We start from the raw sequence: 24110 nt of genomic DNA on the forward strand, positions 1-24110 counted from the left end.
ATGATTCATTTGCTATCATGATCTTATCTTTTACTAAAACAGTTCCAAGAATTAAGAGGTTTTTAAGTTTTTTAAAATTCAAACAGTCAGTGTCTCCACTACAAGTGTGAACATTCCGACAGTCAGTGTCTCCACTACAAGTGTGAACATTCCGACAGTCAGTGTCTCCACTACAAGTGTGAACATTCCGACAGTCGGTGTCTCCACTACAAGTGTGAACATTCCGACAGTCGGTGTCTCCACTACAAGTGTGAACATTCCGACAGTCAGTGTCTCCACTACAAGTGTGAACATTCCGACAGTCAGTGTCTCCACTACAAGTGTGAACATTCCGACAGTCAGTGTCTCCACTACAAGTGTGAACATTCCGACAGTCAGTGTCTCCACTACAAGTGTGAACATTCCGACAGTCAGTGTCTCCACTACAAGTGTGAACATTCCGACAGTCAGTGTCTCCACTACAAGTGTGAACATTCCGACAGTGTGAACATTCCGACAGTCGGTGTCTCCACTACAAGTGTGAACATTCCGACAGTCAGTGTCTCCACTACAAGTGTGAACATTCCGACAGTCAGTGTCTCCACTACAAGTGTGAACATTCCGACAGTCAGTGTCTCCACTACAAGTGTGAACATTCCGACAGTCAGTGTCTCCACTACAAGTGTGAACATTCCGACAGTCAGTGTCTCCACTACAAGTGTGAACATTCCGACAGTCAGTGTCTCCACTACAAGTGTGAACATTCCGACAGTCAGTGTCTCCACTACAAGTGTGAACATTCCGACAGTCAGTGTCTCCACTACAAGTGTGAACATTCCGACAGTCAGTGTCTCCACTACAAGTGTGAACATTCCGACAGTCAGTGTCTCCACTACAAGTGTGAACATTCCGACAGTCAGTGTCAGCACTACAAGTGTGAACATTCCGACAGTCAGTGTCTCCACTACAAGTTTGAACATTCCGACAGTCAGTGTATCCACTACAAGTTACCTCTCCGATTCCTTACCTTTGACCATTACCAAAAGGTCGTAACTCCTTACCTTTGACCATTACCAAAAGGTCGTACCTCCTTACCTTTGACCATTACCAAAAGGTCGTAACTCCTTACCTTTGACCATTACCAAAAGATCGTGACTCCTTACTTTGACCATTACCAAAATGTCGTAACTCCTTCCCTTTGACCATTACCGAAAGGTCGTAACTCCTTACCTTTGACCATTACCGAAAGGTCGTAACTCCTTACCTTTGACCATTACCAAAAGATCGTGACTCCTTACTTTGACCATTACCAAAAGGTCGTAACTCCTTCCCCTTTACTATTGCCAAGACATCGTGATTCTTTGCCGTGACCATTGCCAAAAGGTCGTGATTATTTGCCGTGACCATTACCAAAAGGTCGTAACTCCTTACCTTTGACCATTACCAAAAGGTCGTAACTCCTTACCTTTGACCATTACCAAAAGGTCGTAACTCCTTACCTTTGACCATTACCAAAAGGTCGTAACTCCTTACCTTTGACCATTACCAAAAGATCGTGACTCCTTACCTTTGACCATTACCAAAAAGTCGTAACTCCTTACCTTTGACCATTACCAAAAAGTCGTTACTCCTTCCTCTTTACTATTGCCAAAACATCGTGATTCTTTGTCGTGACCATTGCCAAAAGGTCGTGATTATTTGCCGTTACCATTGCCAAAAGGTCCTGACTCTTTACCGTGACCATTACCAAAAGGTCGTGACCCTTTACCGTGACCATTACCAAAAGGTCGTGACTTTTTTCCTCTGACCATTACCAAAAGGTCGTGACTCCTTTCCTCTGACCATTACCAAAAGGTCGTGACTCCTTTCCTCTGACCATTACCAAAATGTCGTGTCTCCTTTCCTCTGACCATTACCAAAAGGTCGTGACTCCTTTCCTCTGACCATTACCAAAAAGGTCGTGATTTCTTACCTTGACCATTATTGAAAATTGTCTTGGGATATTATTATGATAGATGACATTTTGTCATTAAAACAATTTATTGTATGACTTTATAATATATTGTATAGATATGAACAGTTAAAACAAATAGTCTATAACAACATTATTAGTTTGATGCTTGTTCCGTAAAATGCTATAAATGTTAGCATGGTTTATAAAGGGGCATTGATTGCTTTATGGGTGTATCCGTGATCGATATTGTTCTTGTTAAATCAGCACAATATGAAATAATGTATGTATGACATCATGGTGTATTTATAGCCAAATGTACTATAAATATCGTATTTAATATATCGCACATGACCCCAGAAAATTTACACTGGTTCATGATCGCATAAATTGCTTTTGTGTAGCGTTTATATAAGAGTTATTGTTATGGCGAGTATTCATCATTTTCTAACTTGTTTACTGTGGATTTGGCGCTAAATTTGCATAAAATAAAAGTAAGAATTATGCTTTGGTATAACCACGTTATCAGTTTACAAACTATGCACTACTTATATATGACTAAAATAAAGATACACATAATGAAAATATAATGGAAATGGGAATACCTTTTATATTTTATCCTGTAATTATCATTTCATTGTTCCTCTTTCTGGTACAAGCAATAACAGATACGATCCAAATCAGATATGTATGTTACAAAAGACAGGAAAAGAGAATTGCTTTCAATCACCACACATCTTCATAATGACTTAGCTATTTAGTATAAAAGAGGTGATACATGTATTACATCACACACAATTTCTACTGAGTAATGGTTTTATAATAAGTAGTAGGAGTATTGTATGAAAGATTTTCATTATTAAAAACAGGAGCAGACGATTTAGCATTTTTCTTCAGTTACAAAAGTTACTTACTTTACACCATTACCACCGTTGAAAAGTTTGAGCTTCTAATTTTAATTCAAGTTAAAAATAGGAAAAATAATTAATTGCATCCCGAAAAAATTCCGTGGCACTATATCCTATATGGAATGATGTACTGATTGCGCATGCATCAAAGGAAAATAAATTATTTTTTATTATTTTTTGTGTTAATTATACATATATATACACGATAAAACACCAATTATTGTTCAAATGATGAATATCATTTATGCTCTGTCGGCGGCGGAGCATCTTTAAGTTCTATTGAAGACAGAATCTAACCAAACATGAAGAAAGCTTTGACAAATTTTGCAAGATACAATTAAATGCCGACCTCTATTATTAAAACAAACCTATTGTAAAATAATCAGTATGTACATATAGATGGTTAATCATGAAATAAGGGGATAATGTTATGGTTTCTATTTTAATATGCCATGTGGTTAAATAAGGTGATCAAGCGACAGGAACGGTTCTGCAATGCTATGTGGTTAAAAGTAAGGTGAAAAATTCAATGTCACGGTTCTGATATGCTATGCGGTCAAAATAAGGTGACCAAGTAATTGAAAACGGCTGTTGAATACGCATCGAGTCGTTCTAAAGTTGCTGTTGTAGTTATCCAAACACTGAAGTCCCACAACGGTCAAGTAAAATTGACGCAATTTGATGAATTACATCATAAATCGTAAACCAAGCAACGCAAATGAGATGACCACATGCCTGGTCACACAAAAGGAAGATGTCCCTGATGCTGATGATGGCAATTGTTGAACTGCTGAACTCTCTGCTTCTGTCCCAGGTCTCCCTGCTTCGCGTCCTTGAATCACTGGTCCACGACGAGACATTGGAAAACATGGTTCATCAGAATCTGCACAGTACCTGAAAAACATTGATTCAATTTTTCGTCTTTCCTGTTGTTCTTTTATGATTTTGAATTCTGTTTTAGTGATAAATTCGCATGTCTTTATCGGTCGGAACTGGTTTAACTGGTACATTCCATACTCCGTCCTGTCAGGGAAAATGTCAGCGATTATACACAACAGCTCGTGTTCATTAGGGACGGCATCTAAGGACGCCATTACGGAATCAGACATTAGTAGATACCTCAAGTCTCTAACCATTGCTTCTAGATTTTCTGCTGTTTCCGTTTCGACATGGTATCGTATATTAACTTCGAGTAAACTCTCTTTTCTTTTTAAAACTACGTCTTGAAGCTGCGAGGTTTCCATGGTCCCTGAAAGACAGTGGTCTCGTATAAGGTTGAGAGGGTAGTGATCATATACATCCATTTCTGGTGGAGTTACGATTCCCAGAGCACAGAGAAGCTCCTTCAATGGCCAGATGTCTTCTCTCTTCACATCGTCGATATGTAAGTCCTTTCGGATAAAGTCACATACGGAGCTAATGGGGACGTTCTGCTCCATCTCTTTTTGTACCACTTTCCTCAGATAATTGCGAAATATTATTGGACTTCGATGTATGAGGATTCTTTTATTGTTATTCCTCTTTTCGATTGCCTCGCGCTTAAGGTGGGTAAATATTTCGGTTGTTAGATTACCACATTTCGACCTTGGCCTGAAACCAGATAAGGTATAGAATCCATACTCCATCTTCCTTGGAAATATTTCCGCAATGATACACAAAACTTCTTTTTCGTCTGGAAACTCTCCCAATGTATTCATGTAGTCGTCCTTTTGAAGCGAATTCTTGGCATCATTTGATATTCTGTCCGGGTCCTCTATTTCCCATTGTTCGACACTACGTCTTACGGTCTCTGTTATCATTGTCTTTTTTCTCTTCAGCAGAATCGAATTCAGAGGGAAATCGTGTGCTGGTTGGTTACAATGATCTCTCATTTCGGTCAGATCATAGTGGTCATACTGTATGTACTTACGATGGAAAAAGACCATGTTACAGAGGACGTCTCTTATCGGCCATTGGTGCCTTCTGTGAGTAATGAGAGGCTGAAAGTTGAGGTTCATACACATGTACGATACAGTCCTATTGCCATTAGTGCCATCTTGCACAGCTTCAAAGAGTTTATTTTCCGCGTGAGCCCAATGTTCCATTTCAGTAAAATTAAACAACTCGTTCTTAAAAATATTCAGCAGTTGATCTTGTTTTGTATGTATATTATCCCGGCTAGTTACACTCAGTATAACTCTTGTTAGGTTGCGGAATTGTGATATTTTCATTTCTGATTCGGTTATATTAGTTTCCTGTATATCATGGGCGTGCTGTAGCATTTCGTCAAACACACCAAGTGTTTCTGCAACTATCTCTGTGATATTTTTGAATTCGTTAACTAATGTGTCAATTACCAATGTGTAATTTGTTTGTAGTTTGTTTGCTTCAACAATATTGTGAATTAGTGTTTTACTGTCATTCCTATATTCCTCTATTGCTAATCTAAACTGATCTTCAAGTGAACTATACTTCTTTTGGTCGAAGTAAATCGAGATGGCAGACATGATCCCGGTCAATGCCCCGCCAGCGCGATTGACAAACGATCGGACCGATAGCTTGTTTGCATTCATATTCAACCGAACATATTTGTATATGTTTTTTGGATGTTTGATAAATGTTGATATTTTACGTTTTGTCGAGCTCATTTTGTGCCTTATGTTTCCTAATTTATAGTTCAGGTATTGTCTTGGGTATTTAACAGCATACTTTGCAGAGGTGAACATTTTTCTAAATGCACCTGATATACCGGATTTTATGGACTGACCAATCTGTTTTAAATTTCCGAATATGCCTTTTGGTTTACCATCACGTGAAACGTAAAACTCGTACATTTTAATTGATTCCCTTCTAAGTGGCATTAGTAATGTTTTTATCGCCTGTTCGATAACGAAGCCAATTACGGCCTGTTTTACATTGCTACTTTGTATATCACGTAGCTGGCTGTCCAGTTCCTGGTAAACAAATGTAATTGCTGCAATGTTTCCACGTAAACAGTCATCAATATCGTTTTGTTCAGCACAACGGAGATTTGTCCGGTCTAGTTCATGCACATGATTTACAACTTTACTGAATTTATCGAGATCCCTGATATACGTTTGAATCTCTTCCATTTTTTCGCCTATTTGTCTTGCGCGACGAATCAGGTTTTCGAGAATGCTGTGGATGCCATTTAGTTCCTCTAGCTTAAGACTTATGTCTTCTTGCTGATGCTGTAGATCCTCTTTCAGACTACAGATGCTCGGTGTTGGGCACACTGAGTGTAAAAAGAGAACGTATCAATAAATTGTTTATCCCAACACATATACCAAAGTATGTCGATCATAAGGTGAAATGTCGATTTTATATGTAAACATCGTGAATGTTTTATGGATAATTTGTATGAGGACAATGCTCAAATAAGGTTACTTGAAGTAATGAAAATATTTGCGAGTTAGCGGTCGAGCGCAAACCATTGTGAACTAGTATGGAACGCCAGAATTATTTTAAGGTATTAGGAACTATTATATGGTGCTTATATATTTATATGTGGTAGCTTTATCAATGCATCCGGTAGTTTAGTTAAAATATACGGTAATCATACTTGTATAATGATTAAACTACCACATATAAAAAATATATGCACCGAATATAATAGTTTGTATGATCTCTGAGACAGTTCTAGTGTTTCATAAACTAGTTCCAAACAGAGATTCAATATAACATCACCAATCCAATCACTGTTCAAAAGTCGTTTAGCATCAAAACGCGAAATCGGATTGCCCCGGAAATAAGTTTATTTACAACTATGAACAAATGAGAAAATATATTTCATGACATGTATCGCATATAAAACAATGTAGCATATATTATTACTAAAGTTGATGTCCAAGTTAATGGGTTTTTTTCCAAAATAGGTTAGCCTTTGTTAAATACTTTTCATTTTGTATCCATTATTAATTTGACTATCTCGTAAAATAGTGTTTTGAATTATAATTTTTTGGAAAAAACAAAAACGAAGCATTGCTCTTTGTTATCTAATTTATCCTGTTACGGGTTTTGTACACAATTTTATAAAGGTGTCTATGATCAGATTTGAATTTACAGTCATCTAGGGCAAATATTGATTTTTCAAAAACTTCTCCTGACTTTATTTCAAGCCATTTCCGACAAAGATATTTCAACAATATCTTAGTTGGCCGTATTTACTTTGCACTTTACAAAAATGAAACATATACGTACAGTATTATCAAAATGGCCATCGACTTGACCCGGAAAGCTATCGGCGCCAAATATCGAGATATGGAACATGAGAAGGGGTAGAGTTAGGTTTGTTTTCACATGATGTCTGTTCATCTTAAAACCTGTTATTGTAGGACACTGTAGAAAAAGGCATTCTGACATGCAAAAATTATCTCGATCGTGTCCGACTTAAGCAATATCGTCAATTGTAAAGTTTCGGGGCTGTATGCGACTGATTTACTATAACTTTTTGGCATATTAAAGGTTAACATTTACCTTTATATTTAGACCACTTCTGTTGAGATATCATGTCTGGTTAATTTAAAGTCGCCGCGCAAATTTACTGTTGTACAGAAAATCATAACTCATTCCATTGTTCATGCTAATGGATATACTGGTGTACAGAAAAGCATAACTCATACCATTGTTCATGCTAATGGATATACTGTTGTACAGAAGATCATAATTATTCCATTGTTGATGCAAATGGGTTTTTTGTCTTCGATGATTTCTTACCTGATACTGCCTGAGCAATTGTGATGCCTAGATCTACATACGGCATGGCATTTCCACCCATGGAAATTACCTTCGTCAATGGCGATACAGTTCTCGGTACGTGTTTTATTGCTGAGAAAATAAAATACATTATGATGCTACAATATGTGTTTACGGAAGGAGCTTATTTTCTCATAATAGAAGTTCAAGGATCATTTCTGTTGTTCGTTTGCCGTATTTAATTATTGATGTACGAGCGTATATTCGAATGTTTGCCAGGGAAATATCGGCATCGTTATTGCTAGTTTTCTCCACTTGTCAGGTATTAATCCAGAAGAAAAATTTCTCTTGATCATTTGAATAACAAATAAAAATGTATAACTATCGTTTTTTTTTATAAAGGAAATATATCACGCACTTTACGAGTAGGATAGTATTAACCATTGATTTTTTTTTGTTTTTAAGGGAAGTCAACATTAATAATTACTCAAGTCCCATTATGTTTTTGATGAATGTTACGTAAACCAGACATATATTTCCATATGAATTTACAGTTCGACTAAAATGCAGATTAGAAATATATATTTAAAAACAAAGAACACAAAAATGTATTTGTCTAAAATATCATTTAAGGTCTGCACGCCCCCAGGTGTTCACCAGGTAAATGTGACCGACAGCATGGGGAAATTATTTATTCAATGTTTTATCATGTTCATGCTCATAACACAGGTTTTACTTTCTAGAATAAAAACGTGCTGCTTTATTAAAACTATGTACTCTGACGGTTTTAAACACACCTTGGTACACAGAAGTATCAATAAAGACAGAAGACGCGTCTGAAATGTGTATGATGAGCGTGTAGTCGCTTCGCTCTTACCTGAAAAAGTGGGCATTGTATGGTATCGTGCAAATACACTGTATCTTTGTTTACTAAATACAGACTTATTAAAGTAATTGTTTTTACGAGTAACTCGCTTACTGTTTACATATGACAATTATGTAATAATAATTTGTAAAGAATTAAAAGTCTTTAAGTTAGATTTTAAGTAATGTTGAAAGTTTTGGATTGTGATAGTTTTTTTGAGTGTCGACTGTACTGGATGGTGCAACGTTTCTTTTTGATTACTTTAGTATATTGTAAATAAAACATGTCCCAATAATTGTAAATAATATGTGATCTATTTATGTTATTATATCCACTCTACTTCCTCTCTTTTTATCTATTTATCTCTTTCTTCTCTCTTGTTTGTTCCACTTTAAGAAAATAATTATGATACAATATTAATAGCATATATTATATGTTTTGTAAATTGTAATGGAGAGGGCGTTTGTAAGTAAGAAATAATTTGTGTGCGATCCTGTAGCTAATATGGCAATAAAATATGTTTATATTAGAGACTCACTCTAAAAACAATGAAAATAAGATGGCCATGCATCGGCGTTCCTTGTCAACATCTATCAGTTGACAAACACATTTGAGGTCAAAGATTATACCCACGTGTGAACTGTTGTATCACAACTGATTATCTCAGCAACCCCTCATTTATCACAAACCTGAATAACTACTGCATTTTTAATCACCCGGTACCTTATATTGTCATAAACCTACCAACTCTTATCATTTTAACATATTACAAAAACATAATGATACATGCCACCTAAAATATAAATTCAAATGAAAACATCGAAAATGGATGTACAATAGATTCAACACTCGCCCATCCGCGATATTCCAGGGGTTACTATAACTTTTTATCGCTCCAAGGACTACCTCATAGCAAAACTGGAGGCAACAGAACAGAACAGGAAATTTAGTCCTTTGATGTACATCAAAAGGGCCGTACAACGGTACATTGTGGTTGAATGTGTGGCTTTTAATCACCCGGTACCTTATATTGTCATAAACCTACCAACTCTTATCATTTTAACATATTACAAAAACATAATGATACATGCCACCTAAAATATAAATTCAAATGAAAACATCGAAAATGGATGTACAATAGATTCAACACTCGCCCATCCGCGATATTCCAGGGGTTACTATAACTTTTTATCGCTCCAAGGACTACCTCATAGCAAAACTGGAGGCAACAGAACAGAACAGGAAATTTAGTCCTTTGATGTACATCAAAAGGGCCGTACAACGGTACATTGTGGTTGAATGTGTGGCTTTGAAGTTGGGCGACGCTGTCTCTGTAGTCAACAAAGGAAATATTTGCAGGCCTGTGATTGGTTCAGATTGTTTCTCCTGGGCTGTCTTCAGTTTTACTATGAGATAGTCCAGGGGTGGATATAACGTCAGTTATAGTAACCCAATGAGTATCGAGGATGACTCGTTATAATTACCTGCTTTGAGTCCTTGATATGCTGCTTTCACCAGATGTGAAACTATCCCTCTCTTTTTTCGTATCTTATCAATCTGATGCATATAGTTGTCATCTAAGTTTGGAAACAAAACAAAAAATAGTAAATGGATACGAGTTTACAGACAATAAGTGCTTGTTAGATTAGTATTTTATGCCCACCTGGCCCGAAGGGCCGGTAAGCTTTTAGAGTTCTGCTTGGAATGTAACCAAATTTGGCCAGAAACATCTTTGGGGGAAGGGAAACAGAGTTTGTATAAATTTTGGCTCTTATCCCCAAGGTACAGGAGGGGCGGGGCCCAATATGCTAAATAGGATAAATCCTTTAAATCGCTATTAGTCATAGAGTTCTTTATGGAATGTTGCCAAATTTGGCCAGTACATCCTAGGGTAAAGAGGAACAGAGTTAAATTAATAAATTTTGGCTCTGAATCCCCGGGGACAGGAGGGGCGAGGCCCAATATGGGAAATAGAGTAAAAGCCTTTAAATCGCTACTTGTCAAAGAGTTTTGAATGGAATGTAACCAAATTAAGTCAGAAACATCCTTTAGGGAAGGGGAACATAGTTTGTATAAATTTTGGCTCTGACCCCCCCCACCCCCCCCCCCCCCCCCCCCCCCCCCCCCGGGACAGGAGGGGCGGGGCCAATAGGGGAAATAGAGGTAAATCCATTAAATCGCTACTTGTCATAGTGTTTTGCTTGGAATGTAACCAAATTAGTCCAGAAATATCCTTTGGTAAAGGGGAATAGGTTTTGTATTAATTTTGGCTCTGACCCCCCGGGGGCAAGAGGGGCGAGGCCCAATATTGGAAATAGAGGAAAAGCCTTTAAATCGCTACTTGTCAAAGAGTTTTGAATGGAATGTAACCAAATTAAGTCAGAAACATCCTTTAGGGAAGGGGAACATAGTTTGTATAAATTTTGGCTCTGACCCCCCCCCCCCCCCCCCCCCCCCCCCCCCCCCCCGGGACAGGAGGGGCGGGGCCAATAGGGGAAATAGAGGTAAATCCATTAAATCGCTACTTGTCATAGTGTTTTGCTTGGAATGTAACCAAATTTGTCCAGAAATATCCTTTGGTAAAGGGGAATAGGTTTTGTATTAATTTTGGCTCTGACCCCCGGGGGCAGGAGGGGCGAGGCCCAATATGGGAAATAGAGGTAAAGCCTTTAAAGCGCTACTTGCTATAGAGTTCTGAATGGAATGTAACCCAATTTGGCTAGAAACATCGTTAGGGGAAGCGGAACAGAATTTGTATAAATTTTGGCTCTGACCCCCTGGGGGTAGGAGAGGCGGGGCCCAATAGGGGAAATAGAGGTAAAGACTAAATAGCTACTTGTCATAGAGTTCTGCATGGAATGTAACCAAATTTGACCTGAAACATACTTTTGGGAAGGGAAACAGAATTTGTATAAATTTTGGCTCTGACCCCCTGGGGCAGGAGGGGCGGGACCCAAGAGGGGAAATAGGGGTAAATTCTTTAAATCGCTACTAGTCTTTGAGTTCTGTATGGATTGTAACCAAATTTGGCCAGAAACATTTTTCGCGGAAGGGGAACAGAAACATCCTTGGGGGAAGAGGAATATAGTTTATATAAATTTTGGCTCCGACCCCCGTGGGCAGGAGGGTCGGCATTAGCATTACAAATCAGTTGAACGATACAGCCCCTCTGGGCCTCTTGTTTTCTCTTGATCAATCGATGTGAGGAGTGATTTGGTCGTAACAAAATGTACATAAAATACATGATACATAGTATTAAGTATAGACACTGTTAGTATAACAATATTACCGTATTTGGAATTACACTGTAATTTAGATTTTTACGTATTTTTATTATATTTTAGTTGCAGGGATTTATCAAGTATCTACACAATCTATTTAATTGTATCAATATTAGTACAAATACTCACTTAGTGTGTCATTTCTTATCCTTCTTTCTCCCTTGACCTTCATAACTTTTCTTCTACCATCGCTGGAATCTTAAATGAAAATGCACGGAGTGATACCTTTGGTAAATTGACCCCATTTGATTGTCATCAAGAAAATATAATTATAAATCTAAAACACTAATGAATATTTGTAAGGAACAACACAAATTAAAATTGTATTGAAACTTTCCATTCTATAGTCCTTTGACTTATCTTATCAATGTTGAAAAAATGGTTTAAAAATAACAACAATGCGATATTGTTGATATTAAACTACTGTGTAAGTATTTAACTATGATGTCACAGTTTTATCTATACTAAGGCCAAAAAATATGTCTAGGGTTACATTGGCAAAAAAATAGGGTCGGTCGGTCGGGAGGATTTTTTTTTTTTTCACTCTAAAATGATGACTGGAACTGGAGTCTTTTTAATTTCTTTTCGTAGAAAAGTGAAAAAATAAATTAGGGTCGGGGGTAAAAAAATAGGGTCGGTCGGGTGACCCTAACAGACATATTTTTTTTGGCATAATAGATAACCTTAGAAAGGTAATGTACCCGTGGCAGAAAATCGCAAAATAGAAAATCAACACGTTACTACTGAAATAACCGAACATGAAATATCATTTACACTTAGAACATTAAATCATACACAATCGTTAAGGGAAGATAGTGTTTATCCTAGAGTAGTGAGAGGAAACACTTCGAACGATTCACAAGAGGACAAGAACTTTCCTGGAAGTATAGGTTAGTGAGTTTGAACCAGCCTCAATATGTCAGTTTTCGGAGAAATTATCAGGAAAAAAACCCAACTAGTAATCGCCTCGAAAACAATTATCTCTGGTTAACCATTAATATTGATTCGTTGATGGAATGTCTACTTTTTCACACCTGATAAAGTTGATGAGTGAACGGGTATAAATCTAGATCAAGGAGGATCAATCGAAACAATGTTTACATATGTAGATTTCATGAAAACGTTTCGCTATACCTGTTTAAAATCATGCTCCCGAAGATAATCTACAGCCAAATCAAAATCAAATTGAAGTGAATTTCAGTATTATCGAGATATATATTAATCTGCAGGTTTAAACTCGCGAACGTAAATCGCACGCGAAAGAAAGTTAGTTTATGGTATTCTATGCCGTAAGGTTATATTAGTACCTATTTGTATTTAGGACGTACTCTCATTTATGTCAATGACCTTCCCGTGGATCCACGTATCTATTCACAGATAATGATTTATAAGATAATCAGCTTCAAAAGCGATATGAAATATAATACACGAAATTATTGAAGGCTTAGAGCAAGCATGATACAAGGGGACCAAGCCGTCTTAAAGGGAATTTTAATGCAAAACTTTAGGACATTTTGTGGGAACATAAACAATCTAAGAAAATACTCATTATGTCAGCGGGTTGTTAATTACTGGAACTTCAGCCAACAGGGAAATCATTTGAAGCTCGTTTTAATTGCCTTTTTATTCAAATGATTTGTTTGCCTTTTAGAATATGATGAACATATCTTTAATTAGATTATATACATTGTGAAACACTGAGATTGACCCTAATGCTATTTCAACCGTGATCCGGATATACAGGCATAAAAGGCCTGCGTCCAGTGTATTATCAATATTGTCTTAAATTAAATGATATAATAATATAATAAATAGAGACATATCAATAAAAAAACAAAAGTTTAATATATCCTCGATACTCCAGGAGTTACTATCACTGTCGTAGATATCACGACAGTAATAGTAGATATTACCACATGAATAATAGATATAACTACAGTAATATATGTTACCATAGTAATAGCATATATTACCACAGTAATAGTAGATATCGACATATTAATAATAGATATTACCACATGAATAATAGATATAACTACAGTAATATATATTACCATAGTAATAGTAGATATCGACATATTAATAATAGATATAACTACAGTAATATATATTACCATAGTAATAGCATATATTACCACAGTAATAATAGATATTGCCATATTAATAGAATATATTACCACAATGATATAATAAAGATAGATATAACTAACAGTAATATATATTAACATATAATAGCAATATATTACCACAGTAATATAATAGATTCCTAATATAGACATATCCATATAATATAGATAAAGAATATATTACCACATGAATGTAATAGATATAACTACAGTAATATATATTACCATAGTAATAGCATATATTACCACAGTAATTATAATAGATATTGCCATATTAATAGTACAGTGTATATATTACCACATGAATAATAGATATAACTACAGTAGTATATATTACCAAATGAATAATAGATATAACTACAGTAGTATATATTACCAAATGAATAATTGATATAACTACAGTAATATATGTTACCATAGTAATATCATATATTACCACAGTAATAGTAGATATCGACATATTAATAGTAGATATTACCACATGAATGATAGATATAACTACAGTAATATATATTAACATAGTAATAGCATATATTACCACAGTAATAATAGATATTGCCATATTAATAGAATATATTACCACATGAATGATAGATATAACTACAGTAATATATATTACCATAGTAATAGCATATATTACCACAGTAATAATATATATTGCCATATTAATAGAATATATTACCACATGAATGATAGATATAACTACAGTAATATATATTACCATAGTAATAGCATATATTACCACAGTTATAATAGATATTGCCATATTAATAGTACAGTGTATATATTACCACATGAATAATAGATATAACTACAGTAGTATATATTACCACATGAATAATAGATATAACTACAGTAATAGTAGATATTGGCATGTTAATAGTAAATATTGCCATATTAATAGAAGATATTGCAATTTTAATCGAAGATTTTGCCATCTTAATAGTATATATTACCACATGAATAATAGATATAACTACAGTAGCATATATTACCACATGAATAATAGATATAACTACAGTAGTATATATTACCATAGTAATAGCATATATTACCACAGTAATAATAGATATTGCCATATTAATAGTAGATATTACCACATGAATAATAGATATAACTACAGTAGTATATATTACCACATGAATAATAGATATAACTACAGTAGCATATATTACCACATGAATAATAGATATAACTACAGTAGTATATATTACCACATGAATAATAGATATAACTACAGTAGTATATATTACCATAGTAATAGCATATATTACCACAGTTATAATAGATATTGCCATATTAATAGTACAGTGTATATATTACCACATGAATAATAGATATAACTACAGTAGTATATATTACCACATGAATAATAGATATAACTACAGTAATAGTAGATATTGGCATGTTAATAGTAGATATTGCCATATCAATAGAAGATATTGCAATTTTAATCGAAGATATTGCCATATTAATAGTAGATATTACCACAGTAATAGTAACTCCATTAAACAAGTCACAAAATATGATTGCGTATGGTCTCACAAACGGAGGATAGAACCATGTGTTTGGAAAAGTTAGCATTCCACACTTCTTCGACGACACTGACCATACAAATCGAGTTCAAGCCAGTTCTTGATATATTTTACTGTGTAAATGAAAAATAATTATATTTACCTGGATAAGCCAAAGATACCGCTAGCATGAGCAACAGCAAAATCCAGGCACCTTTCATGTCGTTCACTCAATTGTGTTTCGACGAGAACTTCCTGCGCTCCCCGTCGATAAGATATTAATGTAGGTTATAATAATTAAAACACAATAATTCCGAACAATTACATTTATTTTAATGCAATATTCTTAGTAATCGTTTTCATTTGTGAAGTGTTTGTGTTGTAGAATACGTTTTTTCAAAATAAACACGGGATGAACATTACCTTTATTTATTTATTATTTATTTATTTATTTATTTATTTATTTATTAATAAAGAAAACTTAATTCTATAAAATTTCCTATCTTATTCAAACTATCTGTTTACTGCTTCGGTTACTAAGTATACGCCTTCAGAGAACAACAAACAAGCTTAAGCCATGGACAGAGGATTTCTATCAGATTGATAAAATTTCACAAAAAATATTAAGCAAGTAGCCAATCAATATGATTAATACATTATGCCTCACCTTGTGTCGTCCTTACGTCTTCAAAGGCGTTGCAGACATTGCTACGACGAAGCTTCTAGAAATTCCATTTATCGGTTACTATTTGGAAAACCCAATCTTTTGATAGGAAGTAAATCTAATATCATGGTATGTGGACGTTTCCCATTAGTCATAAAGGTGTTTTAAATAACCAAGGTCAGAGATCGTAATCTGATAACAGAATAAATAGTATCGCATGGATAAATATAAATATTTAAGGAATGAATTTTGAGTTGATCACGGTTACTAAAAATCAAAAGTTATTCCTTATACTCACAATTTTCTGTATAATGTAAAACCTTTTTCTGATTAGAAATGTTTTTATTTTCTATAAAATACTTGGTTCTAAGATCTTGTTCTATCGGAACTTATCGTCTGTTATCGAGGCTGTGTTCCGAGGTTCATTTACGTCACGTCATTTCATGAATCGCCAATACCGCCGTCACGTCATCACATCACCAGCCCCGTCGGTATATTATACAATGATCATGATATTTTTCAATAGAATAGTTATTGCGACAATGTCAGTACAATGTTTGCTCTTGGTTTCGCTTCACCATTGCGATATGACTAATGCGATAATATCATATGACTTACCTTACTATGGTACAATGGAGGTTGAGTTATATATAACATATTACAAATACCCCAAAATACTGTATATATTCATAACAAGGTCACACGTTTTACCTTCTCTTGTTAGCTCAACCTATCGGGTATCGAATTTAATAGTCATTTCCTCTTACTCAATTTGTAGTATCAACTTGGTTATAGTATCAAATTAGAAACATATATACCTATCTAATATCTTTCTGATCAAAATTGGACTGCATTAATACTATCATGAAAGTTTAGAATTTAGTTTGCTTGTATGTTTATATACAATTTATATTGTGAAAAGGTTTTTGCTTTGCACTTTGCGAGTTCGGGTGAACAAAGTTAAAATTGTATATATAATGTTCTTATTATACCTATTACATAAATTATCACAAATGAAAATTGTTCCAATTTAATATAATTTTCAATACGTGTAAAATAAAAGTCTCCGTTTCTAAATTTTCAACTTCATACTTTAAGAACGTTTGTGGAGGAAACAGTCACACACAATCGTTTAGTCTCGATTTAGTACAGCGGTACTTAACATTTAATGTAGTATCTATTAATGAATTTGTTATGACTAGAACCGTCAGTGATAAAAAAAATATATACTGCTGTGTGAATGTAATTTTAACCGAAACATGAAATTGAAATTCAAGCTGCTTTTGACTTTTAAACCTTTTCTTTAGAATAAATATCTACATCGCACAGCATCCATAGTAGATAAAATATCAATTTTATTTGACCATGCTTATTATTGTTTTACTTCTTCAGTACATGCCATGACTTAATATCTTAAAAATAACCCATCTATCATTTTCTTACAATGTTGTGACAATGCTTTATATGCAGTAGTGATCTAGTATATCATATATTTGGCACTATGATAAGATTGTGAAACTGAAACTAGTTTCCAGGAAAGTATTACTCAGCTGCACCTGTATCGAAACCGCCATGGGTTTAAAGGTAGAGTGAACTAAATTGATTAATAGTTCGCACTATATATACGTGAAGTATAATAGCAACACTCCGGCCATATACTAACACTAGTACTATAATGTAACATTATTGCTGCATTCAAAAGCTCCTTATAAACTAACAAATTTTATTAGTATCCTTTTCACACAAAAGAATATCTTATAAATACTACAGTGCTATATAGCACACACAATTTAGAGTACTGTTTAAAGTGAAAGTAAACCTAAATATCAATGTTATGTACCTTTGGTACGAGTATGTTGAACATTATGCTCGATGATGTGTTTGATTATAGGTGAGGAGATTGATACAACATTGTAAAATGGTGATAATCAAAGGTATAATTAACTTTTTTTTATTTAATTTACTAGACATACGTTTTCAAATTTTAGTATGTGTACCGCCTAATTCAGTAAATATCGGATTTTCAATGTAGATGATAGGAAAATCATCAGAAAGTAAAGGATAATAGTTGCATCTGTAAACAATACCCTTTAGTTACTGGTTTCAGAAATACGTTGATCGTGTGTGAAGCTCTATTTTTGAAGCGCCACGTTATCTGGAAAAACCGTTCTAGTCTTTTGACAATCAATGCTATAGTCATTTTACTCGAATTATCTTTCATTAATTTTAAAGCATTGAACATCGATTCTAATGCAATTTTGTTTGGGAATCCCAATACAGAAAGTAGTGCATGAGGTACCTGCTTGTTTTACTTCAAAATACAATACTTTAAACATCACGATGGCCACAGGTTTATGCGGGTAAGTTTGTTTTTAACATTATTTTGTTGAAATATCTTTGTCATTAGTGAATATTAATCTTCTATATAGAATTCCTAGATCCATATGGGATTTAAAATTATCAAATAATAAACTTGATAGTCTTTTGGTGAAATCTTGGCTTGGTTAGCTTGGGTAAGGGAAGGATTAGAGTGGTTTCTATTGAACAACTGTATAACAAATTCAATGTCATTCCTTTATAACAGTCAGATATCTGATACTTATCGTAATACATGTATTTAGTATCATATAAAGATGCCGTCTCGGTATCACTGATAGATTGAATTTCCTTTGGATGTTCAAGATATCCCTCTTTCGGTTATGAAAAAAAAGTTAGTTTCTTTAACACATATACAGAGCTGTGAACATAAATGCTAATCAATATATACAAAGTCGTTCATATAAATGCTAATTAACATATCTGATTTCAGTACTAGACGGAGCCAGAACATTACATGTGTTATTGTTCGGTTATATTTGGCGTGGTTGATTATGACACAGACCTGCAGAGGAAGTAAGGACATCATATTTGGCTGTTGTCTTTTCTTTAATGTCTTTATGTTTTAATTATCTTAATATACCAGATCAATTAAAAAAAACATTTTTTACGCTATTTATATATCTGTATAATTTATCTAGACATTACGAACTTAGAATAGCAGATCTAAGTTACCTAATGTCATTCAAGGGAAATAACTAGTGTTGGAGTATAACTATAGGAATAGCAATAGACTATATAATAATAATATATTATGATTACTTTTACAGATAGCATTGAATGTCCTCGTCTCAATGACCAGACCATGATAACACTGGATCTTATCACAGGTATATATTATATGTATGTAAGGAAATAGAACTCGGGAATTCCAGTTTCGTTTCTGTTTGCAAAAAAAAATAATAATAATAAAAGGAACATATCAATGTATGACAATATACTAATTATATATATGAGTACACACATTAAGAATAAAGAAAATTCCTATAAAAAGTCATTCAATTTGATATATAGAGTAAATTCAATTAAATTCGTAACAAAGTCCTTGTAATAAATTCTTCGGATATAGAGTGCATAACGAATTGTGGATTAGAAATGTAGCTTGCAACATTCAGCGAATAGACGAATAATATATAATAGGTGCTAAATAGTGGATTTATTCATGAATGTGTATGATTGAAAACAATGCAATTAGATACATCAACATATAGGCTCTGGCGTACATTGTTGACATTAACAATAATAGACTTTATTTATACTTGATAACATATTGAGTCAAAAGGCTCATCTCACATATGATCAAGGTAGTGAAAAAGCATAATGTTGAAAATTTGGGATAAAACATATTAGAGGATGGATGACAATTAACAATCAATCACAGTTCAATTTAAAAGAGATGGAGAATAATAATAGTCACCAATAATATGTATAATAAAATTGAAGTATAGAGCCCTAGGGATCACCTACTGCGAGGGATTAAGGATCACTTAAGAGTTTTTTTAATTTAACGGTTTGAAACAGATTATTAATATAGCTTTTACACAATATCACAGTACTTTCACAACAATCATACGAGCTTTTTCTTTTTTTAAAGTGGACTTGGAAAAGCATAGGTTAGGTTACATGTATACAAAATGTATACTATACATGGTACACACTATGCTCAATATGATTGCCGTAGTTGTTTAAATGCACCATACCAGGCGTGTGATACAGGCGATGTAAAATGATACTGGCTACTGGATTAGCATTGATCCATAGTCAATTATAATTTAGTTTGATTTACAAGTCACAGTGAAAAAAATCATAATTTAACAAAGATGCATTTTTTCAGAAGGATGCAGAGGACAACAAAGACTTATCTGTAACTACCTAGAGGATATCCAACAGTACCGAAAGGAAGCTTCCGAGCTGCTAACGCAAGTCTGTCTAAAGTATGAGCGGTCAAGCGGACAGCCTGAGTGGCTGAACAAAGTCCAGTCTAACAATCGATACATTACTGACCAACTTTACATCAACCTGAAACGTCGTGTCACTATACTGGAGAATAACAACAAAATAGACACACTGATGAAGACACATCTTGTCCAATATCTTGGATCCAGATCGTCAGCAAAGTTATCGTTCTTTTCGTTTATCGATAAACTTATGCAGCCTCTCGAATACAAACTGTCTACCATTTACACATTCGTTGACGATTTACAATCCGAAAATGCATTCATGGAAAGCGCAGTTATTCGAGAAATCAAAATATCGTCGGTTCAAAATTTAATCAAGCTCTGTTCAGAATTCCATATAAATTACAACATTTCATACCTCGAAACATGCGAAGAGAAAAACATGGCGGTTTATTTGAAAATGTTTTCTGGTAACGTATCATCGTCTGACGCTAATGTTCTAAAAAGTGGTCACCATGCCGAGTACGCTACTATATATAAAAAGTATGGACGAAGGGCTGAGAGGTATCCTGTAACGTGGCGGGTGGTAATGGACTTGATACGCGATGGCTTGCAGAATGTCAACACAAGTGAGACATTTGAGACACTGAACCAATATGCTGTATTTCCGACGGAAAGCTTAAATATCTTCAACACGCTCATATCGAAATTACGCTATAAGCTTGATACGGACCCAGACCCAGAGATGTTCCGTGTGAAATTGAAGTCAGTATTTCCTTTTACATTAAAAGGAATCGATTGGATCAAAAACATTACAAAGGCAATAGAACAGAAAGAACTGAGTATTATCCGTCTAGCAGAAAAGAGAGATTGGCTCGAAGTAATGTTCCAAATGTACCTACTCATTCAATCATACTCAATGTTTGTCGGTAGGCTTTTTAATTTCCATACTGGGCTCACAGCTGAACAGAAAACGAGTCAATCTGAGGTGGAAGGTCTTTCTGAAATTTGTGTTGGTGAATTTCAAGATATCTTGAATATCTTAGATACTCTTCGGAATATAACAACGAGTCGATATACTCCGGAACAGCACGGGATGGTTTCACTCGAATATCAATATATTCCTGGTCAAATCAAAGGTTTAGGACTTTCCAACATTATACTGCACCATGAGAGAAAACTTCTTCCGTGGATCGTGTCCGAGTTTAATCTGGAGCGACTAGGCGACTGGATGGAAGCACGATTATCTTTATATGAGGAATTGTCAAGGAGCTCCGACTATAGAAAGTCTGTTAGTGGTATCCTGTCATCGCTTGCAGCCAAGTTTTGTAAATATGGCGGCCAATCTGTAACTTTGGATACGGTTGTTTCCCCGGGGGACATATTATGCACACTCTCTACAGTCAGAATGGATTTCAATGACTACGATTCATATCCTCTTCAAATCCTACGAGACAAATGTGGGTCTTCAAATTACCCTACTTCTGTCTTGTGTTGTGACACAGTTAATCAACGCAAAGTGACACTGGTTGAACAGGCGGTTCGTGAAGCTATTGCAAACCAAAGGCAGGGAGATGTCGACTTCATCTTCGATTGCATCTACAATAAATTGAGAAACGATGCTATTTCGAAAAAGTATGGACTGACTGTTAGCAAGTTAGATATACTACACACTGTTTCTAAACTTTATCCTCAAATGGAAAACTTTGGATTTTACCAAGTGTCTCTCTTCAAACATTCCAGTCTTTCAGAAGACGCGTTTAACTTACTGTTGTCATTTGCTATCGAGCGAAGGAACTTGTTTACGAGACAAACGCTTCGGAAACAGTTTTGCGATGTTCATGGGTTTTGCACTGAACACAAATCCTCTATAGGTAACATAACTAGTGAACAGATTCATGATATGGTACATATTGTAGTAGAGAAAGGGATGGAGGCACCAGCACAGAAACAAGCAGCACATCGCATTGCATCTGTTGCACCAAGAACTCACATGAACATCCATTACTCATTCCTTCTGCTGGTCTTTTTCGTAATACTGTAAACGTATGGTCCACTTCGATATTTCGAAATTGGTCTTCTAGAGACAGCACTGAACACCGGTAATATATGTAACATGATGCACAGAAGACGGATAAATTGGATAAAAATAACTTTTTCGTCCGTTCTTTTCTATATTTGAGGGTACTCAAGGCGTGAGTTCTTTCTTTGCCTGTGGAGTCATATGAATTGCCTCGAGCAGTTGACACTATTTTTTCAAAATGATGTTAAAATATCTATGGTTATTTTGTAATATGCTCTAATAGGAAACTTAATTACATGTAAAACAGTTGTAAAAAAGGAACAATATTGAATTTAGTTTCAGGGGAAATGAGTACAATAGAAAAGGGTGCCTTAATGTTACAAGGAGACTATATACACTGGTCTGAGATGATTAGGTATACGTTATTAATCCACGACGATTCCTTTTTATACACTGTATAATTTACTCCATGTTGTAGTTTTGTGACCGTCATAAAGAAACACCTGATCATCAGTTAGCATTATGTGAGGAATGGTTAACATCCTACTAGAAGGTTAAAGCTTTGAAAATGTCATTTATACAACCAAAGGGACGTAACTCGAATGTATTAATACTTAGGCCTAAGTGCCTATGTACGCCCAGAATCGTTCAATTGACACCGTGAGAATGTTTTTTATGTCAGAGTTGGGGTCCTAATGGTAAATCATCAGTTAATAGTGATCATGATAATGACTTGGGTCCAAATAAAATGTGTCAAATAGGGTGTTCAGACTTGTGACAATCAGAAGTTTGTTCGGAATATTTCTCGTGAGAATATAATTGTATAATAGAGAGTGAATATGAGAGGGTGAGCGAGTCTGACGTGCGCCGAGTTTGTATGGGATATGATACTTCTGTATTCTGTACATGCATATTATATTCTGTTTGGATTTTAATACACTATTGGAATTTTACAGCCGTATTGTTTCTTCACTCTGGTGGTAACACAGCACAAGACGGTCCGAACTATTTATGTCTTTATGATACGTGACGGACGGCAGCCATTATACTGTAGGAACTCGGTGATTTGAGAGGAAACACAAGTTACATGGAGTTTTCTTGTAGTTTAATTCATCTTGTATCCTGTCAGGTCGCTAATTCCAGGTACCACAGTTTGTCTTGGCATCGCTCGATCAGTTTTGAGTGGGACGACTGGTTCACCCGCTGTCAGTGTAATGTGACTGGTTGGGGTGTGTTGCTTCGATGGCAAGCTTCAGTGATATAGCACTATAAAAAGGGCAATAGTTCTACTCTAAAAGAATACACAATACGAATATTCCACAGTCTCCCAAAAACACGCACCTTGCACTTCAGATACACAAGACAGCACAAACACAAGAGGCCGTCCTTAAATGACCCTGGCTGTTACATATTTTGTATGGAACCATTACAATTATTTTCGCAACTGTTTCCATCTGTTCAATGGTAATTGTTCGTATCATGGCTTTTCTACGTCGTTTTCTGGTATTTTCAAGTTCTTAAAGAACATTAATCCTACTAAAGACTAGCGAGTGCTCCATTCTTTCATCATCAATAATTAATGGCCGAGGGTGCATGCTTTTGTCATGCGGTTGTCATAGTATATAACGCATCCCGATTTTCTTCCGAATCTTTTGTCGAATCATCATCTCGATCCTCATCTGATTTTTGCGACACCATCCTATGTGCATTCAAAGCTCCACATGCTTCTTCTATGTCCATTTCGTGACTAGAAGTCAATAACATCACTGTATCTATTACTTTTCTCTTAACAGGGTAATGGTCGTATTTTGCTACATCAACATGGTCTTA

The 24110-nt window shown here is 35.0% G+C and overlaps 2 protein-coding genes across 3 annotated transcripts; one reads left to right on the top strand and one right to left on the bottom strand.

Moving 5' to 3' along the window:
- Nucleotides 1-774: 774 nt before the first annotated feature.
- Nucleotides 775-16160, bottom strand: LOC138334305 (uncharacterized). Its single transcript, XM_069282947.1, has 6 exons — nucleotides 15987-16160; nucleotides 15483-15574; nucleotides 11809-11877; nucleotides 9883-9975; nucleotides 7555-7665; nucleotides 775-6073 (listed from the first exon to the last, which is right to left on the bottom strand). The coding sequence occupies exons 2-6, from the start codon at nucleotides 15538-15540 to the stop codon at nucleotides 3525-3527; spliced, it is 2880 nt and encodes a 959-aa protein (XP_069139048.1). The 5' UTR covers nucleotides 15541-15574; nucleotides 15987-16160; the 3' UTR covers nucleotides 775-3524.
- Nucleotides 16161-17731: 1571 nt separating this feature from the next.
- On the top strand, nucleotides 17732-23214 carry LOC138334319 (uncharacterized). 2 transcript variants are annotated; one of them, XM_069282977.1, is made up of 4 exons: nucleotides 17732-18343; nucleotides 18793-18875; nucleotides 19130-19189; nucleotides 20197-23214. In XM_069282977.1, the coding sequence occupies exons 1-4, from the start codon at nucleotides 18234-18236 to the stop codon at nucleotides 22299-22301; spliced, it is 2358 nt and encodes a 785-aa protein (XP_069139078.1). In that variant the 5' UTR covers nucleotides 17732-18233; the 3' UTR covers nucleotides 22302-23214. The 2 variants fall into 2 exon arrangements, with proteins under 2 accessions (XP_069139078.1, XP_069139071.1); XM_069282970.1 differs by having other exon boundaries at nucleotides 17735-18343; nucleotides 20194-23214.
- The last annotated feature ends 896 nt before the right edge of the window (nucleotides 23215-24110 follow it).

The sequence above is a fragment of the Argopecten irradians genome, chromosome 1 (assembly GCF_041381155.1).
Source record: "Argopecten irradians isolate NY chromosome 1, Ai_NY, whole genome shotgun sequence".
Taxonomy (NCBI): domain Eukaryota; kingdom Metazoa; phylum Mollusca; class Bivalvia; order Pectinida; family Pectinidae; genus Argopecten; species Argopecten irradians.

Bases quoted from the DNA above. Each gene is read 5' to 3' on its own strand.
- LOC138334305 (XM_069282947.1), bottom strand. From the start codon at position 15,540: ATGAAAGGTGCCTGGATTTTGCTGTTGCTCATGCTAGCGGTATCTTTG. The intron at 9,976-11,808 runs GTGAGTATTTGT...TTCCAAACTTAG, and splicing joins GATAAGAAATGACACACTAA to ATGACAACTATATGCATCAG. The intron at 6,074-7,554 runs GTAAGAAATCAT...TTTTACACTCAG, and splicing joins AATTGCTCAGGCAGTATCAG to TGTGCCCAACACCGAGCATC.
- LOC138334319 (XM_069282970.1), top strand. From the start codon at position 18,234: ATGCAATTTTGTTTGGGAATCCCAATACAGAAAGTAGTGCATGAGGTA. The intron at 18,876-19,129 runs GTAAGGACATCA...TTACTTTTACAG, and splicing joins GACACAGACCTGCAGAGGAA to ATAGCATTGAATGTCCTCGT. The intron at 19,190-20,193 runs GTATATATTATA...GCATTTTTTCAG, and splicing joins AACACTGGATCTTATCACAG to AAGGATGCAGAGGACAACAA.